Source organism: Hemiscyllium ocellatum, chromosome 5 (genome assembly GCF_020745735.1).
Source record: "Hemiscyllium ocellatum isolate sHemOce1 chromosome 5, sHemOce1.pat.X.cur, whole genome shotgun sequence".
NCBI lineage: Eukaryota > Metazoa > Chordata > Chondrichthyes > Orectolobiformes > Hemiscylliidae > Hemiscyllium > Hemiscyllium ocellatum.
The window spans coordinates 89,296,158-89,313,914 of record NC_083405.1 but is presented as its reverse complement, the minus strand read 5'-3'; the positions used below and the strand labels follow the sequence as shown (position 1 = coordinate 89,313,914).

The 17,757-nt window shown below is 38.2% G+C and overlaps 1 protein-coding gene across 1 annotated transcript in view; it reads left to right on the top strand.

Moving 5' to 3' along the window:
* Positions 1–17,757, top strand: part of cubn (cubilin (intrinsic factor-cobalamin receptor)) — a 301,424-nt gene that overhangs the window by 203,066 nt on the left and 80,601 nt on the right. Inside the window, exons 40-44 of the mRNA XM_060825705.1 lie at positions 1,885–2,072; positions 5,605–5,761; positions 6,740–6,889; positions 15,832–16,020; positions 17,513–17,639. Coding sequence (XP_060681688.1) covers positions 1,885–2,072; positions 5,605–5,761; positions 6,740–6,889; positions 15,832–16,020; positions 17,513–17,639 — 811 coding nt within the window. The remainder of the gene's footprint in view (positions 1–1,884; positions 2,073–5,604; positions 5,762–6,739; positions 6,890–15,831; positions 16,021–17,512; positions 17,640–17,757) is intronic.

The window sequence follows — 17,757 nt, the reverse complement described above, 5'->3', positions numbered from 1 at the left end:
TATTCTGAAACTATTACTTCTAATTCCAGATTCCCTTACTAAGTGAAACATTTTTGAGCATCTGCATTAGCAAACGCCCTAGGAATCATATATATTTTAATAAGATCACCTCTTATTCTTCTAATTTCTTGAACCTTCTGAGAGCCCCAAACTGTTCAACATTTCCTCATAACCGCTTCATCCCAAGAATATAGCTTGTGAATCTTTTCTAAACTTGCAGATAGTGAGGACGGTGGATGCTGGAGAGTCAGTAGACAGAGAGTGGAGCCGGAAAAAGCACAGCAGGTCAAGCAGAAGTTGATGTTTCAGATCAGGGTGAAAGGTTCCGACCTGTAACTTCGATTCACCTTCTCCTATGCTGCTTGACCTGCTGTGGTTTTTTTCAGGTCAACCTTTTCTAAACTGCATCCAACACAAGTATATCACACCTTAAATAATGAGACTTGACTCTATGTCTCTATAACTGTGTGCTGTACTTCAGATATGGTCTCGCCGTTGTAACAAAACTTCCTTCATTTTTGCTCCAAGTCTGATGCGCAGAGGCCCAAAAGTGCCAGTTCTGTGAATCCAGCCTTTAAAAATAGCTTCACACATTCCTGATTCCAGCAGTGGATCACCTGTGTCATGAGTTAAGCCAAGTGACCTGGGAAGAGCAGAGGAAACTATTGGTTCCCAAGGTGGGATGAGCACAAATATTACCTAGGGGCTCTGGAACTGTGTTCAAGTTTTAAAAATAATAATTAGTATGATAAAACATCCCTTCTGCTTTTGTTCCCCTTTTTCTCCATGCCCCAATCATGCCAGCCCATGCCACGCTATGTCCCTTTAGCTATGCTCACTGGATCCCCCGTGGTGTCTCATACTCCTTATGTCTGAAATTATCTTTATTGTCCTTTATGGCCCTGAAACAAATTCCAGGCAAATTCAAACACTGTGACCACCCTCTTGTGCCCTTCACTCTCCTTGCTAACTCATCCATTACCCAGCATCTTTTAACTCAGGAAACATCTTGCCAAAATATAAAGTTAGCAATCCCTTGAAGATTGATTAAAGTAAATGCACACACACACTCATTGACGCAAAAAGAAAATCCAATTCATTGAAAATACCTCAGCTAATCACTTATGAGAACAAATATTTAATGCAAGTGCTCATTGTTTTATGTAAACAAACACTTAAACCATAAATATTAACTGCTTAATCCCCTCTGTCAACCAACATTTAGATGCAATGAGCTGTATGTGCTGACTGTTAATATGCACATCATTGTGAAAATGATAGTTTGCGAAATCAGTCAGGTGGCACATATCCTAAATGGATTGATGTGGACAGCTGCTCTCAAATACCTTCCCCCAATACCATGAAACCCAACAGAAGTGCAAAAAAAGCAGCATCTTACGTTTCACATAGGCTTTGGATTTCAACATGGAGCTCTAGAATTTCATACTGTAACCACTGTTCCTGCTTTCTGGGACAGTAGGCACTGGTAATGTTTCCACTGCTATTTGTTGGGTCGTCTCTGGGTGTACATTCCATTTCTGTACTGGTTTCATTACCATTTGGCTGCCCCATTTTGTCATTTACTTACTCTTGCCCTTCACCCTATTAGATGCTTACCCCACTTTTTCTGTCCTCTTCCCAACCATTCCACTGTTAAGGCGCTTCTTCCAGTCTTAGAGCTCATTGACCTAAAGCTTTAATCCTTCTATTCTCTTCACAGATGCTGCATGACCTTTAGCATTTCTCGCATTTTCTGTTCTTTAATTCTGATTTTGGATATCTTCATTATTCTACTAAGGAAGTTAATGGATTCTCATGAATATTTTACATTCAAATTTTTGAGTTTTGCCAATCCTAAATACAAATATATTTCCTTTCTTACAGCTTGTGGTGGTATTTTTTATGCAAACAATGGCTCTTTCCATTCACCAAATTGGCCACAGAATTTTCCTGAAAATATTGAATGCACTTGGGTAATTGTAGCCCATGAAAGCAAGCATGCTGAAATTACTTTTGACAAGAATTTCCAGATTCCAGACAGCACTGTTAACTGTGGGACCAGCTATGTTAAGGTTAGTGACTTAAGGAACAAGATTTTGTTTATTAGATGGTGGACAAGCAGGAGGCTTGTCTACCTTGGATTCCAGCATTTGCAGTTTTTTGTCTCTTAAATCCCTTTTAAATCTTTCTCTCTCAGCTTAAAATTATGCCCTCTTCTTTTGAAGTCAACAACCCTAGGGAAAAGACCTTTGCTATTCACTTTACCTATATCCATCATGATTTTATAAAAGGTCTCTCCTCAGTCTGCTATGTTCCAGTGGAAACAAATTCCACTCTGTTCAACCTATCCTTCTAACGCAAACCCTGCAGTCCCGGTAACATCCTTGTAAATCTTTTCTGCATCCTCTCCCATTTAGTAATATCTTTCCTGTAGCAGGGTAACCAGAACTGTACAAAAGATTCCAAAAGTAGTCTCACTAATGTCCTGTATAGCCACAACATGATGTCCCAACTTCTATATATTTAAGACAATGTAATTTTGGAAGATTTATGCAACAGGTTCTATATTTCATTTAAAAATAAAAAAAAGGTACAGGTCTTAGAAAGGAGAAATTTCTAAATCATTGAAAATCATGATGGAATAGTAACTGAGACTCCTTACAGTGTGGAAACAGGCCCTTCAGCCCAGTAAGTCCACCACACTGACCCTCCGAAGAGTAACCCACCCAGACCTATTCCCTTATTTCTCTACATTTCCCCTGACTAATGCACCTAATACTACTGGCAATTTAGCATGGCCTAACCTGCACATCTTGGATTGTGGGAGGAAACCCACACAGACTCGGGGAGAATATGCAAATTCCAGATTCCACACAGTTGCCCTAGCCTGGAACCGAACCCGGGTCCCTGGCACTGTGAGGCTGCAGTGCTAACCACTGAGCCACCATGCCACCCTTCCCCTCCCCTCCCCCTCCCCCCCCCGCCAACTGTTGTGTCTTACTTTAGGAAAGGAGTGACTAGGCCAGGCCTTGATTTTCACTCTAAGTGGAGTCTACAGAAACAGGGCATTTCCAAGCTTTGCAAACCCAAACTAGGGAAAAATGTCCTAGAAAACCAGGTTTTTATTACTGTGTGATGGAGCTCTTTGAGAAGCAAAATGGGTGGATGCTGCTGGACGTGTGCAAGACCTGGCTCCATAAACTGACACTGCATTGCAAGTTTAATAAAAAGTAGAGTGAAACCAAAATGATCTCATGCCCCCTACCTCCCATGTATGGCCCCCATGCCTTATCCATGTTAACCCCATGCCACCCAATGCCTCTCTACCCACCCTCATGGCCTCTTGTACACACTTGCCAACCTATAGTCACGTACCCTCTCTCTCACCCTTTATAGCCTTATGTCAATTTTGGGTCAGCTTGTGCCAATAACTCCCCACCCACTGCCATTCTTCTTGCGTTGTTTGATTGTTTTGAAAATACCAGACTAATGTATTTCATCATTTTTCTTTAACTGAGTGTCTTGGTTTAAATTGTATTCTTAAAATGTTGTGTTCTAGATGAAGATAGTAGATTCATCTAATAGTAGAAATGTTGGCTAGTAAGTTTGATGATTATTGAGCCTTAGTTGTTGGTCCCTCATGTCAGCAAGTCTCAAAAGCAAAGTCTGTGAACTTTCATCCCCTTCAGATGAGCATAGTTGTTGTGACACAGTTACCTGATATAAATGTAGGTGAAGTTACCTGCTGGCAGTGCATACATGGCAAATCAGTTTTCCATTAAAAGTGCAATGTTTCCTTAATATGCAGATGGCTGATTGCAATATGCACTGTAATTCAATCGAGAAGGATGCTCTGTGGGTTAAATTGAATCAACCTCATTTTTTTACCAAATTTAAATGCAATGTCATAAATAGAGGCAATGTTCTTTAAACAACAGAGGCTGGCATTGTCACTCAAATTAGTTATAAATTGTGAAGATGCAATATTGTTCGAGTAGATTACTTCTGTCATGTAGATTGATCTTCAAAGCTAGGTCTATTTTCACAGTATTTCATGGTTATAAAAATAAAATCACATTTCATGCATCAGCACTTCAGTTATATAACTGGCCATGGGAACAGAATCAGACTGCACTGACATAAACTTACACAATTCGTGGAAATGCTATATTTCATTTGATTTCTTGTGGGCTAAATTTTAATTTTAAGCTCTGCAAGGAAGGTTTCTTTTAACCTTACGTAAACTTGTACCAGGATTAGGTTGAGGAACTCATTTTAACACTTTTTTCTTTTTTGCAGTCCACTACCAAATTACTGTGGTTGTTTAACTTGTTTCAAGAAATGTTTGGCATGGCTGACCTCCACACTCTGATGTGTTTTGAGACATGTTGGAATTCCTGCATGTGATTTGGTCACAATAAGAAGTTCATTATATTTCCTGCCATGCTGTTCCAGTTTATAATGTCAGTAGATCATGCTGTGAATTATAGGGAGTGAAGGCTTGCTTACAGAAACAGACTTTTTTCTGTTATGCACAAAGGAAGGTCTGTAGTGAAGTGAGACAGAATTGTAAAAGAACAACACTTTTTGAAACAAGAAGTGGTGAATAAATATCAGTTGAAGACTCAGATAAGAAAATAACTTGATTGAAAATTTTGATTTTTTTTTGCTTTGGAGTTCAGGGGAAATTTCAGCACTTTACCTTTTTGGACATTCATATGTGGTTATCTTGGATATCCAGCTGCTTGTGTATAATCCACAACAGAATAAATTATGGTTTCCTCTGGTTAAAGTCAACCTTATGAACTAAAACATTTTGTCTTACTCCATATTTTCTTATTTTCTGAAGGAAAATATTCATTTTTTTCTCATGTCTTTTTTCTCTATGCCATTTCTGACACCAACACCAAACCATGTCTTCATCTGGACTTATATTCAGCAGCTCAGTTATAGAGTCATAGTGTCATAGAAATGTACAGCATAGAAACAGGTTCAACTCGTCCATGCTGATAAGATATCCTAAATTAATCTAGTCCCATTTGCCAGAATTGGTCCATATCACTCTAAGTCCTTTCTAATCATGTACCCAGTCAGATATCTTTTAAATACCTCCGCCATGCCCTCTAGCAGCTCAATCAATATACACAACACCCTCTGTGTGAAAAAGTAGCCCATTAAGTCTGTTTTAAATCTTTCCCTTCTCACCTTAACCTATGCCCTTTAGTTTTGGACTCCTCAACCCTGGGAAAAAGACCTTTGCTGTTCAACTTATCCATGCTCCTAATTATTTTATAAACCTCTAGAAGGTCACCCCTCAGCCTCCGATGCTCCAGGGAAAATAGCCCCAGCCTAATCAGCCTCCCCCTATAGCTTAAACAGTCCAACCCCAGCGTATCTTTTATGATAAAGACCTTCCCTATTTGGCCCCCTCACCTTAGGCAATGGACCAGATGTGATAGGAAAATCACAGTGTCACTTCCATCAAACCCAAGAACCCAAGCTTACCAGAGATCTTTGTCTTTACGTGGCATTGCCTACGTAAAATTATTAAAACATTTAAAAAATGTTTATATCTTCATAATTACTGACCTTTCTGTCCTATAGGTCTGGAAAGGAACTGCTGAAACTGCCGAAAGCTTGTTGGCTACTCATTGTGGAAATATTGCTCCAGGACCTGTCATTGCACCAGCTAATATTGTGACAGTTCGGTTTCAGTCTAAAGGCAGAGTTGGAACTGGTTTCTCAGCATTTTTCACTAACCGTATGTCTTTTCTTAAGATTGAGAAACATTTATGAAAAATATACTCTGTATAGATTTTAGCATTGAAATTAATTTTTACTTACTTACAGAACACCACATGTTTTGGGTATTATTGATTCTTTTTTGATTAAAATCAAGATCTAGTTATCAAATCTGGTAAATTGACTAATAGTTTGCACTTAGCAGCATGTAGAAGGAGTATCCAAAGGACTATCCATGTGTAGTGATTGGAACCAGATGGATCTTATTGATTGTGAGAACCTTTATTGGGTTGGTTAACTGGGCCAATCAGGGGGCCTGAGCTGGCAGGTATAAGCAGGGGATTCAGAGAGTCTCCTGACTTCACGGATTAACTCCGAGCTGGCTGGCTATAGCCAGTTTACTGTGGACATATAAATGAAGAGTGACTTGGTGAAAGATTGTCATTCTCTAGGTAGTTATTTTACCATGTTAGAACCAGAGAATGGTTTACTACACAGAAAGAAGTCATTTGGTCCATCCTGTCAGTTCTCTATATGAGCAGGGCCTCCAATCCTTTTCCCCATTTCCATTTTTCTTTTTTCTTTCTCTGTATATAATTGGTGAATCAATTTTCTATCTAATTCTCCTATCACCACCACCTAACAAATTAGTTTGTGTTGTGGGGAGGGGAGTTGAATAAAACAGTGAGTAGTGTTCATGCACCTCCACACGGAGTTGAGAGTTTTGGAAATAGAGGGAGCCATCAGTTTTTTTTCTCAATCGGATTTCTGCAGAGCAATGTCCTTGCAGCCAAGTGATCTGGCAACAATACCCCATTCCCCTCACCACTGCAGGATGATGTTCCACCTAGAAATATCAATGACAGATTGATTCCAGCACATAATAGGGAATGTTTCTCTTTTAACCAACGCAATGTCCAAATTTTATCTCAACATAGGAGCTGAAGTCAATATATGACTATTAATTTTATGACAGCAAGTCTTTGAATCTTTTTAGGATGTGGAACAAATTTCACTGCTTCTTCCGGCCGTATTATATCACCGAACTACCCTCACAATTATGACTCGAACTTGAACTGCAAGTACCTCATCGATACATCCAATCATCGACTTATAATCTTACAATTTGAAGCTTTCGATATAGATGGTATGATTCAGTTATTTCGTGATTAGACTGAGATAGAAAATCTAATAGATGGGAGAGTCATCAGCCTAAGTATCTGGCTTTCCTATTGTGTACAAATTTGTGTGAATTACTGCCTTTATCCTGTTCAATAGATGATATCATTTCTCATTTGTTCCATGCAAATATCTCAAGGGTTTGCTAATATTCATGGTGACTACGAAAGGAAACTTTTGTTTCAAATATGTTAACTAGGTAATAACAGATAAAATCTAAATCTGGACATTTTAACACTTTTGTATGCTAGGCTTTGCAATAGGAAACAGAAATTAATGCCAAAGAGGTAATGTTAAGTTTGGAACAAGTTTTTTAGTGGACACAGGGATCAGTAATGGGATCCTTGCGTTTCCTATATATAAATGATCTAGATCTTGGTGGGCAAGCATCAATTTCAAAGTTTGTAGACAACACAAAACTTGGAAGAATTATAAAAATGTGAGGTGTAGAATTTCAAAGAGACATTAGCAAGCTAGTGGAGGGTGAAGGTGGCAGCTGATGTTCAATGCGGAGAAGTGTAAGGTGATACATTTTTGTACAAAGTAGGTGCAGAGATTATATAAAATAAAGCATACTATTCTCAAAGGTATGCAAGATTATATGCATGGGTGCATGTACATAAAACATCAAAAGTGTCACAACAGGTAGAGAGAGTTGTTAATAAAGCATGCAGTATTCTAGGCTGAATTAACAGTAACATAAAGTTCGAAAGCAGGAGGCCATGCTGAGCCTGTACAGGATACCAGTTAGGTTTCAGCAGCAGTATATGTTGTACACTCCTGGATGCCACATTATAGGCAAGATGTGAATGCAAAAGATGCTTACAGGAATCATTCTAGGGGTGAAACACTTCAACTATGCGGATAGATTGAAGAAATTGAGATTGTTTTTCTTGAACAGAAAGGCTGAAGGGAGATTTGATTAAAGGTTTCAAAATCATGATAGCTCTGAATAGAGTAGATATGAAGAAACTGTTCCTGCTTGTAAAAGATATTATAATTAGGCTAAAAGTTAGCAAGAAAGCCTTATGGTAAAGATGATTTGAGCTCAATGAGGTGGCTGATAAATTTCATTTCTTTCACAAAAGTGGTTTGATTTTTATCATTATTGAATTAAAACTATGCTCAAAAATTGTTAGCACATTAAGATGGTCATGAACAATTCATAAAGCTCCTCGTTATTAAATAATATTCTGATGCATTGGTATTTAATTATATTCCATTCAAACACTTTCATCTCACAATTGCCCAGGACCTTTTTATCCTATTGTAATAGAACCAAATAAAATGTACAGGATTTAGATATTATTGATTTAAATGTTAGAAGATGGATGGGTGGGTGGGGGCGGGGTGGTATTCACAAATTTCTGCAGTATAAGGGCAATAGAAATGAGAGATGTTTCCTTTCTGAAAATAGAAAAAATATTGTTAATTAGTTTAGATTCATAATAGGACCAGATATGATGTTATCTGAGAAAGTACAGTAGTTTTCCATTTGTGTGATATGAGTATCTCATGTACTACTGGGTTATGTGAGTCACCAATTTAACCAAGCATTAACTAGGTTACAATTGTGATGTAACTATGATAGCTTAGATAGAATATTCCACAACGGAAAAATCCTTTAACATCTTTAATTGAGCTACATTAGCTCCTGGTGCAGTAACATTTCAAATTTAAAATGTTCAATCTCTCATTCAAATTTCTCCCTGGTCCAATATTTTCCTCTTCCAGTCCTTCAGCCTTCCAAAACAAAACTGACCTCTTCTGCGTTTGTCAGTTCCTCTGGGGAAATGCACAATGGATTGTCTTTAGTATGTTTGGTCATGTGCCTTTCAGGAGGCAAAACGCCTTATTGGGATGAGCTCGTGCAAATTGCTTCACTTTACACCTGCAAGTAAACAAGAAATCTTAAACTAATTTTCCTTCAAATATAAAAGGGAAAGTGCTAAGTCAAATGTATTTTGCATTTAATGGGCTCACTGACATGGATGTTTCCAAAAAAATAGTTAACATTTTAACCCAGCTAAAATGTTATGTGACAATGTGATAGAAATTTGTCTCAGGCAAAATGACTGATGTTGGATTGGCTGCCCATTACCATCAGTGCCTATATCATTTGACAACAGTAGAACTGAATATTGGGTGTTGTGTCAGTTTTACACATACGCCTTAAATAAAATTTCTGCCCTGAATAAATTAAACATGTGAAGCAGAATAGATCTCTTTTCCTAAGCATCTGGCAGAAATTAGTAAATTAGTATCTTTAAAATACCGATGACTAGAGAATCACATCAATTTGTATTAAAACTATTTCTTTAAATGAGTTTTACATTTCAGCATAACTACCGATTTTTGGAAAATCCTCATCTGCCACAAATGTATATCAGATTATCATAGGCATAGTGGCAGTTCTCCTCAATTACTATTCTCTAGTCTTAATAGATAAGGAGAAAGAAAGTGCTTGCCCCTGCAAAATCCTGGTCTGCATTCTCAACAGGCACGGTATCATGGCAGGAGCATGTTCGACTAGAAGAAATTCAAAAGAAAAATCTACCTGACTTAGATGTATTAATAAAATCCTGAAAATGAGGGGCATGTTTTCCCACCTATTCCAATTATTACTGGGGTCACTGCAATCTTTGCCAATGCTGACAAGCTGCCAGAGAAATCAACTAAATTGCAAATTGAGGGGTGTTCTAGGTATGACCACATATTCCAGTTTGGAAAAATACCAAAGTAGAAGGTTAGCAGATAGGGGAGCATGTGTGATAAATGCTCGGCTCAGTAGAAGTTGATTGTGCAACCAACTGGGAAGTCACAGGAGACTCTTACTACATTTTTGTGCTATTCAGGGGTGCTGGCATGCACTCAATGGTGGCACAATCAGTTCTGTACCATTACTCCCCTGACCTCATGGAGATTGTATCCTATTCATCTTGAAGATGAATTTTTCAGGCCAAGAGTCAATAGGCTGATCTCGAACACTCGTTCCTGGCTGTCAGCCAAACGCTGACCAGGCTTGGCGCTCCAACCAACTGAGCAGCTTTTAGATGCAGATGGCCGGTAGTGCAAGTTCACAATGGAACAAAATCTACCCCATTGTCAACTCCCTTACAGATGTCGCACAGTTTGTAAAATCATAAAGAGACATCTGACAGCTTATTCTACGTGCATACTGATGTCACTACAAGGAAGATAAACAGCCAGCTGAGACATGGCCAGATTCACATCATCAATGCAGTTTTATTTTTGTTCTTGAATTGAAAGTCAGACAATCTAAAGCACCCATCTGAAACTCTGCAAAATAGACTACATTGTAGGCTATTCAATTGAGAAATGGACTAAACTGAATACCACATTGGAACAATACAGAAAGGACAGTTGTTGAATTATTTCAAAGGCTTGTTCGATAGTAATAAAACTTGGTACTTTTCTGTGCCCTCCACAAAAGACTTCGAGTGCATATTGTGCATTATAATCAGGATTCCAGACCTCTGTAGCCAAGCCAGCTGTGAATTAAACTCAAAGGTTTGATGTACAACTTGTTGGCCAAAGCCTCTAACCACTCAGTAGTCATATTACCTCGGAATTGCTTTTGCAATGTTCCAATAATTATGAGGAAAAGAAGAACACATTGATGAGACCATATGGTCACTCTGAACCTGTGCAGCCACAGTGCCGACTTCTAGTCACCTTTTCAAATACATGGACTGATTTACTCTAAAGTAAAATAAAGAACTGCAGATACTGGAGATCTGAAACAAAAAAAAAATCACTGGAGACACTCATCCAGTCTGGCAGCATCTGTCAGATTTGCCTTCCTCAACACCCCCACCATCTCCAATTGCATGCCCTCTGAGCCCTCTGAGATAACTGTCAAAGATTCATAATCTTCTGGGTAAAGCTATGACCCTTAGTTCTAGACGCTCCGTCCTGGACAACCAATCTGTCAGCAACTATCTTGTCAAACCCACCAAGAATTATGACAAAAAAGGCCTCATAGACCCTCAAATAAAAGCAAAATACTGTACGTGCTGGAGTTCTGACCAAAATGCTGGAGAAGCTCAGCAGGTCTGGCAGCATCTGTAGAGAGAAAGGCAGAGTTAAGTTTTCACCTAGAAGATGGTAGGATCTGGAACTCATTGCCTGAAAGAGGCCAAAACCTTGATAAATTTAGGAAATGATTAGGTGTGCAGTTGTGTTGCCAAGGCACACAAGGTCATGTGCTGGAAAGTGGAATTAAAATATTGAGGTGCATGCTTTTGATTGGCACATAGTTGATAGCCTGAAGGACCTTTTTTCTGTAACTAGAGAGAATGAAGAGTTGAAGGAAATTAGTATCAGCAGGAAAGGTTATACTGGTGAAATTAATGAAGTTGAAAGTTATTAAGTTCCTGGGACTTAACAGTCTACATCCTAGGATGTTGAAATTGATGACCATGTAGATAGTTTTTACATTCAATTTTGGAAGATGATTTCCATCGATTCTGCAGAATGAAAGTTTGAAAATATCACTTCATTATTTAAGAAAGAAACAAGGATAATCCCATCAGCCTTACATCAGTAGTAAAACAAATACTCAAATCAATAAAAAAGGATAAATGGATATTTGGTTAAAAATCACCCAACCAGATATTGCTAGCAGGGAGTTGGAAATGGAAAATCATACTTAGCAAACTTGTAAGACATTTTGGAGGATGTTGGTAGCAAAATTGATAAAGGGGACATCAATGGATGAGTATATTTAGATTTTCAGAAACTTTTGATGAAGTCCCCTGCAGCAGGTTCGTTAGCAAAATTAAAATACACATGGGGCAGAAGATAATGTACTGGCATGGATTAATGATTGGCTAACAGAGAGAAAATAGAACAGGAATGAATGGTTCACTCCCGCATTAAAAATCTGTAAATAGTGGGGTGCTGCAAGGATCAGTACTTGGGACCCAACTGTTCATAATCTATACCAATGATGTGAACATTGTTATCAATTGTAATGTATCCAAATTTGCAGATGATATAAAGTTAAGCAGAACTGTGAGAAACACGTAAAACCGTTGCAGGAAAATGTGAACAGGCTTAGTGATTGTGTAAAACGATGGCAAATGAAATATAATGTGGAAAAAATGTGAGGTTGTGCACTTTGGTAAGAAGAACGGGTGTGCAGAGTATTTCCTAAATGGTTAGAGGTTGGAAAGTGTAGGTGTGCAAAAATACCTCTGTGTCCTTGTCAATACGTCACGAACGGTGACACGCAGCTGTAACATTAGGAAGATTGTAGGAATGTTAGCCTTTATCATAGGAAGATTTGATACAGTAGTAGTGAAGTCTTGCTTCAATTGCATAAGTGCTTGTGCAGACTGCACTTACAGTACTAAGTACAGTTTTGATCTCTATCTCAGGGAAGATATTATTGCCATAGAGGGAGTGCAACAAAAGTTCAGCAGACTTGTTTCCAGGATGGCACAACTGTCCAATGAAGAGACTTTTTATTTGTTCATGGGATAATGGCATTCCTGACTATGCCAGCACTTAATGCCCAACGTAATTGTTTAAAGAGCAGTTAAGTATTAATCATTTTACTATGGGCTCACAGTTACTTATAGAACAGACCAGATAAAGATGGCAGAGTTCCTTCCCTAAAGGACATTAGTGAACCAGATAGTTTTTAATGACAACTGCCAGTGCTCTTTAGGGTAGCTTCTATTTTCATATTTATATTGAATTCAATTGAAATAGCTTCAGAGAAATGAATGCACTGGTCGTAAATGCCCAAGCATCCTTCAATTCCGAAAGTGTCCCAGAGGATTAAAAAAACTATTAATGTAAAATGTCAAAAAAGCAGGGACACTCAAAACAGGTAAATAAGAGCCAATTAGCTTAACATCTATGGCTGGGAAAATGTTCAATCTCTTATAAAGCATGTAATAACAAAACATTTAGAAATACATGATGTAAACAAACAGAGTCAACATTGCTTCATGAAGGGAAAATCATCTGACAAATTTTGTATTGTTCTTTGTGGAGGTAACAAGCAGGATAGATAAAGGGGAACCAGTAGATGTAATATATTTGGATGTCTGAAAGGCACTTGATATTATACCTTCCATAATACTATTTAATAGACTGAGAGACCATAGTGTTGGAGATGATATACTGGCATGGATAGAGGGTTAGCTAAATAGTAGAAGGCAGAGAGTTGAGATAGTGGAGCTATTATCAGGATGGGAGCCTGTAACTAATGGTGACCCACATGGATGAGTGATAGACCACAATAATTTACAATATATGTTAATGACTTGGATGAGTGAAGTCAATGTACCGTGCCCAAATTTGTAAATGAAAAAAAAGAGGTGGGAAGGCAATTTGGTGAAGATGACACAAAGAGTCTACAGAGCAGTGCAAGAAGGTTAAATGAGTGGACAAAATCAGGGCAGAAGGAACGTAATGTAGTAAAATGTAAGGTTGTACACTCTGGCAGGAAGCAGAGATGAGCTGAATATTATTTAAATAGAAAAAGACTGCAGAAAGTTGCAGCACAATGGGATGTATAGGTTCTCCTGCATGAATCACAAAATGCTAGCACACAATTGAATCAGGAAATAGAGGAGGCAATTAGACTGTTGGGTGTTATTTCAAAGGGAATGGGAAGTCTTGCCAAAACTATATAAAACACTCATCAGAACACACCTGGAATATTGTGAATAGTTTTGGTCCTCTTATCTAAGGGAACACTGACATAGCAGGTGTTCCAGAGAAAGTTTACCCGGCTGATCCTGGGTGGGGAGAAATTTTCTTATGATAAGAGTTTGGGCACATTGGGGTTATGCTCATTGGAGTTTTAAAGGTGAACATAGCTTATTGAAACATGTAAGATTCTTAGGATGCTTTATACAGAGCTGCAGAGAGATCATTTTTCCTTGTGCAAGAGCCTGGGACCCGAGGGCATAGTTTCATAGTAAGTAGTCAATTGTTTAAGACATGAAGTGGGATTTTAAGAGATGAAGAGGCTTTTTTTCAGCCAGAGGTTGATGAATCTGTGCAATTCTTTACTGCAGAAGACTGTTAAGATCTTGTTGTTCAATATATTTAAGACTGAGGTAGACAGATTTCTAATCATTAAGGGAATCAAAGATAATGATTTAAGGCAGGAACGTGGAGTTGAGGATTATCAAATCAATCTTGATCTCATTGAATGGCAGCACAGACTTACTTCTGTTCCTATGTCTTACGGTCTAAGTTTCACTGTTGGCCATAGTAGGATTCAAACTTATGGCCCCACAACATTTGCCTACATTTCTGGATTACTAATCTCGTGACATTACCACTATATCATCACCTCCCCAGAATGGACAAACTGGACCCATATTATTTCAAAGAATGACATGTGACCTTGAAACTAGGATAAAGGAATAGCCAGTTAGATGTTTCCCCTCACTTGGGAGTCGAGAACCAGCAGGCACAGTTTAAAATAAAAGCGTTCACATTTAGGATCAAGATGAGGCGAAGTTCTTTTACTAAGAGAGTGGTGATTGTTTTAAATTTTCTCTCAGTCTTTAGATATATTTAGAGTAGAGTTTGATAGATTTCCAATTGCCAATGGTATAAAAGGTTCTGGGGTTGGCACGGCTAAAAGGCATTGAGGTACTCAATCAATTGTGGTCAGAACAAATGGTAGAGCAGGGAGAAAGTGAGGACTGCAGGTCAGAGTTGAAAAATGTGGTGCTGGAAAAGCACTTCAAGTAGGGCAGCATTGAAGAGCAGGGGAATTGATGTTTCGGGCATAATCCCTTCATCAAGCCATCGATTCTCCTGCCTGACCTGCTGTGCTTTTCCAGTGCCACACTTTTCAACAAATGGTAGAGCAGGCCTGACAACCTGAATGACCTACTCCTGTTCCTATGTTCCTAAGTCATGATGGTGTATGTCTTGGAAGGATATTGCAGATGGTGGTGGTATTCCCATGTATCTGATGCTCTTGATCTTCCATGTGGTAGTAGGAGGGAGTTTGGAAGATGCTGGTGAACACTGGTCAATTATTACCGTACACCTTATAGATGGTATACAGTGCTGTCACTGTGCATTGGTAGTTGTGAATATTGAAGGGTTTAGATTAGGTTGCAAAACACATGCACTGCACATGATGTCCTAATTGTGTTTTTCTATTCAACCATCGTAGAAGGACAGCTCCCGTTAAACACAGTGCCACCTATCAGAAATAAAGCAATAAGGAAAATATTTCCATTAGTAATAGGTTTTCAGGTTTAAATGTCTTTAAGGTAGCTAAAAATAACATGGCTAATGAGTATTTTGCTTATCTGATTGTTGTTATTATTAAGCTCTGATTCAATAGATTTATTTTCATTTTTAACATAATGTAGATCCACTAGTATGCCCACTTGATTATCCTTTTAGAAAGTTGTAGTATGTTTTCTTGGTCTGTTGCCTTTATGTGATGTAAATATTCACTTAATTCTGTCAGATAAGCTGTTTCAGCTTCAGTGTTGATGTTAGAACAGTAGTATGAAGTCAGAAGTTGGAGGAGAACTTGGCAGCTGGTATTCCCATGCACCTGCTGCCCCTATCCTCCTAGTTTGAGGTTGTGAGATGAAGAGGTTTTGCCACACCAGCCATGCTAAATTGCAATGTAGATGTTGGGGATAGTGTATACTTTAAGGACTGTGGAAGAAGGGGATGTTTAAAATGTTGGACATTCTATCGATCATGAATGTAACATGTTTTATCATGTATGGTATCAAGCTTTTTGATCAATTATATCCTTGTATTTTAAATTGTGGATCTTGTCATAAATAAGTAATATATTGCATACAAATTGCAAGCAAAAGGTTTGAAAGATATCCAAAATAACCCTCAGTTAATGCTTCATTTTAATTTCACAAATCTTTACAGGATTTTTTAGCTGTGAGGAAGACAGTTTGAAGATATATCGTGGAACTACAGCAAGTGGGAATCCTATAGCTACCCTTTGTGGTTTTTTAACCCCAGCACCAATCAGTAGCTATGGCCCAGTGCTACTGGCTTTCAAAACAAATCATGTTTACACAAAAACTGGATTTGTGATCAACTACCATTCAATCTGTGAGTAGTTCAGTTTAGAACTTGTTATTGTAATTATGTCATACTATTGTTCTGTTGCTGTTATGATTGGGAATTGCATTATCTTTGCAAAAAGTGTTTTATTTTTATCTTATCTTTAAATCTGCACATATTACGGAACAATTGCAGCTAAGAAAATTTGGACATGGTAGTGTTTGCATACACTGCAACTATTATCCTTTTAATGGTTGAAGTTGTAAACTGGGTGATGGTATCAAGAAGACATGCTTAGTTGCTGCACTGTGTTGGTAATATTCAAGACAGCTGGTCATAGAGGAACTGATGTTTGAGTTTTTGATATTCCAGTGCTATCACCATTTTTGCTCTGACAACAGCCATTAGCAGGTGCACAGGTATTACCAAGGGATGATTCTAATTTTCCTGGCTGGCTTCCAAATGAAAGCGCTTGCCCTGCACCAATGCTGTTAAGATTCAGACCATATTAGGTCAACAGACTATATCCTTTGAAGCAATGTTGTATTTTGAGAAAGATTTAGATAGATAGATTCCCTACAGTGTGGAAACAGGCCCTTTGGCCCAACCAGTCCACACCGACCCTCCAAAAATCAACCCACCCAGACACATCCCACTCTGACCAATGCACCCAACACTATGGGCAATTTAGCATGGCCAATTCACCTGACCTGCACATCTTTGGACTGTGGGAGGAATCCAGAGTACCTGAAGGAAACCCATACCGACACAGGGAGAATATGCAAACTCCACAAAGACAGACAGTCGCCTGAGGCTAAAATCGAACCTGGGACCCTGGTGCTGTGAGGCAGCAGTGCTAACCACTGAGCCACTGTGCCGCCCTGATGCACAATGGTAATCTTCATGGAAAAATAAACAATGTCACATTACATGGCCAATAGAATGATATAGCTTAAAGTTTTTATTCTCATTTTGGCACATCACGTGTATCATTCAACAATTAAAAGGTAATTGCAAAAAACATGAATTTTCTGGTATTATTTTGATTGCTATTACTTATTACCATAATATCTATTGATTGGACACTGTGGAGTTGTGTGCTGTGCCAAATGTTTCTATTACACAATCAGTGGATTTAACTGTTGGATGTCAGACATGCGGAAGTTCAATTCCACCATGTTTCTGACCAACAATTATTCCTTTTCCAATTCCTTCTCCTAATACTTCATAAAAAGAATCAAATTATTTGTTGAATCTCTTCAGATTCAAGAAGCATTACTAGTATAAAAAATAAACAATCTTTATTTAACTATTAAATTTTAAAGTACAGTTTATATATATTATTGATAAGTGCAGAACTATGTTCAGTATTAAGAGCAGTGGTGTGTATTCATTCTTGGTCAGCACTCCATTCCGTCTGGCCTCCTTGTGTAGTTACGCTGATGACAATGAGATTAATGCAGGTATATTTTAATTGCTTTTTCAACTTAAGTAATCATCCATAACTTTGCTCATTGTATCTGTGGTTCTTTGTTTTAAGCCTGTGGAGATTCATTTCAGGGACCAAGTGGCATTATCAGCAGCCCAACTTACTCATGCATTGAAAACCACATCATAAATTGTACATATAGCATCACTGTTGGAAAGAACAGGATTGTTAAATTGAAGTAAGTATAGAAATATTCCTCTTTATGTATTTTGTACTCTGTTGAAAAGAATTCTCATCCTTTGTTTGGGATGGGGTTGCATGGTAACTACTCTGATACCTTGCTGGCATGGCCACCA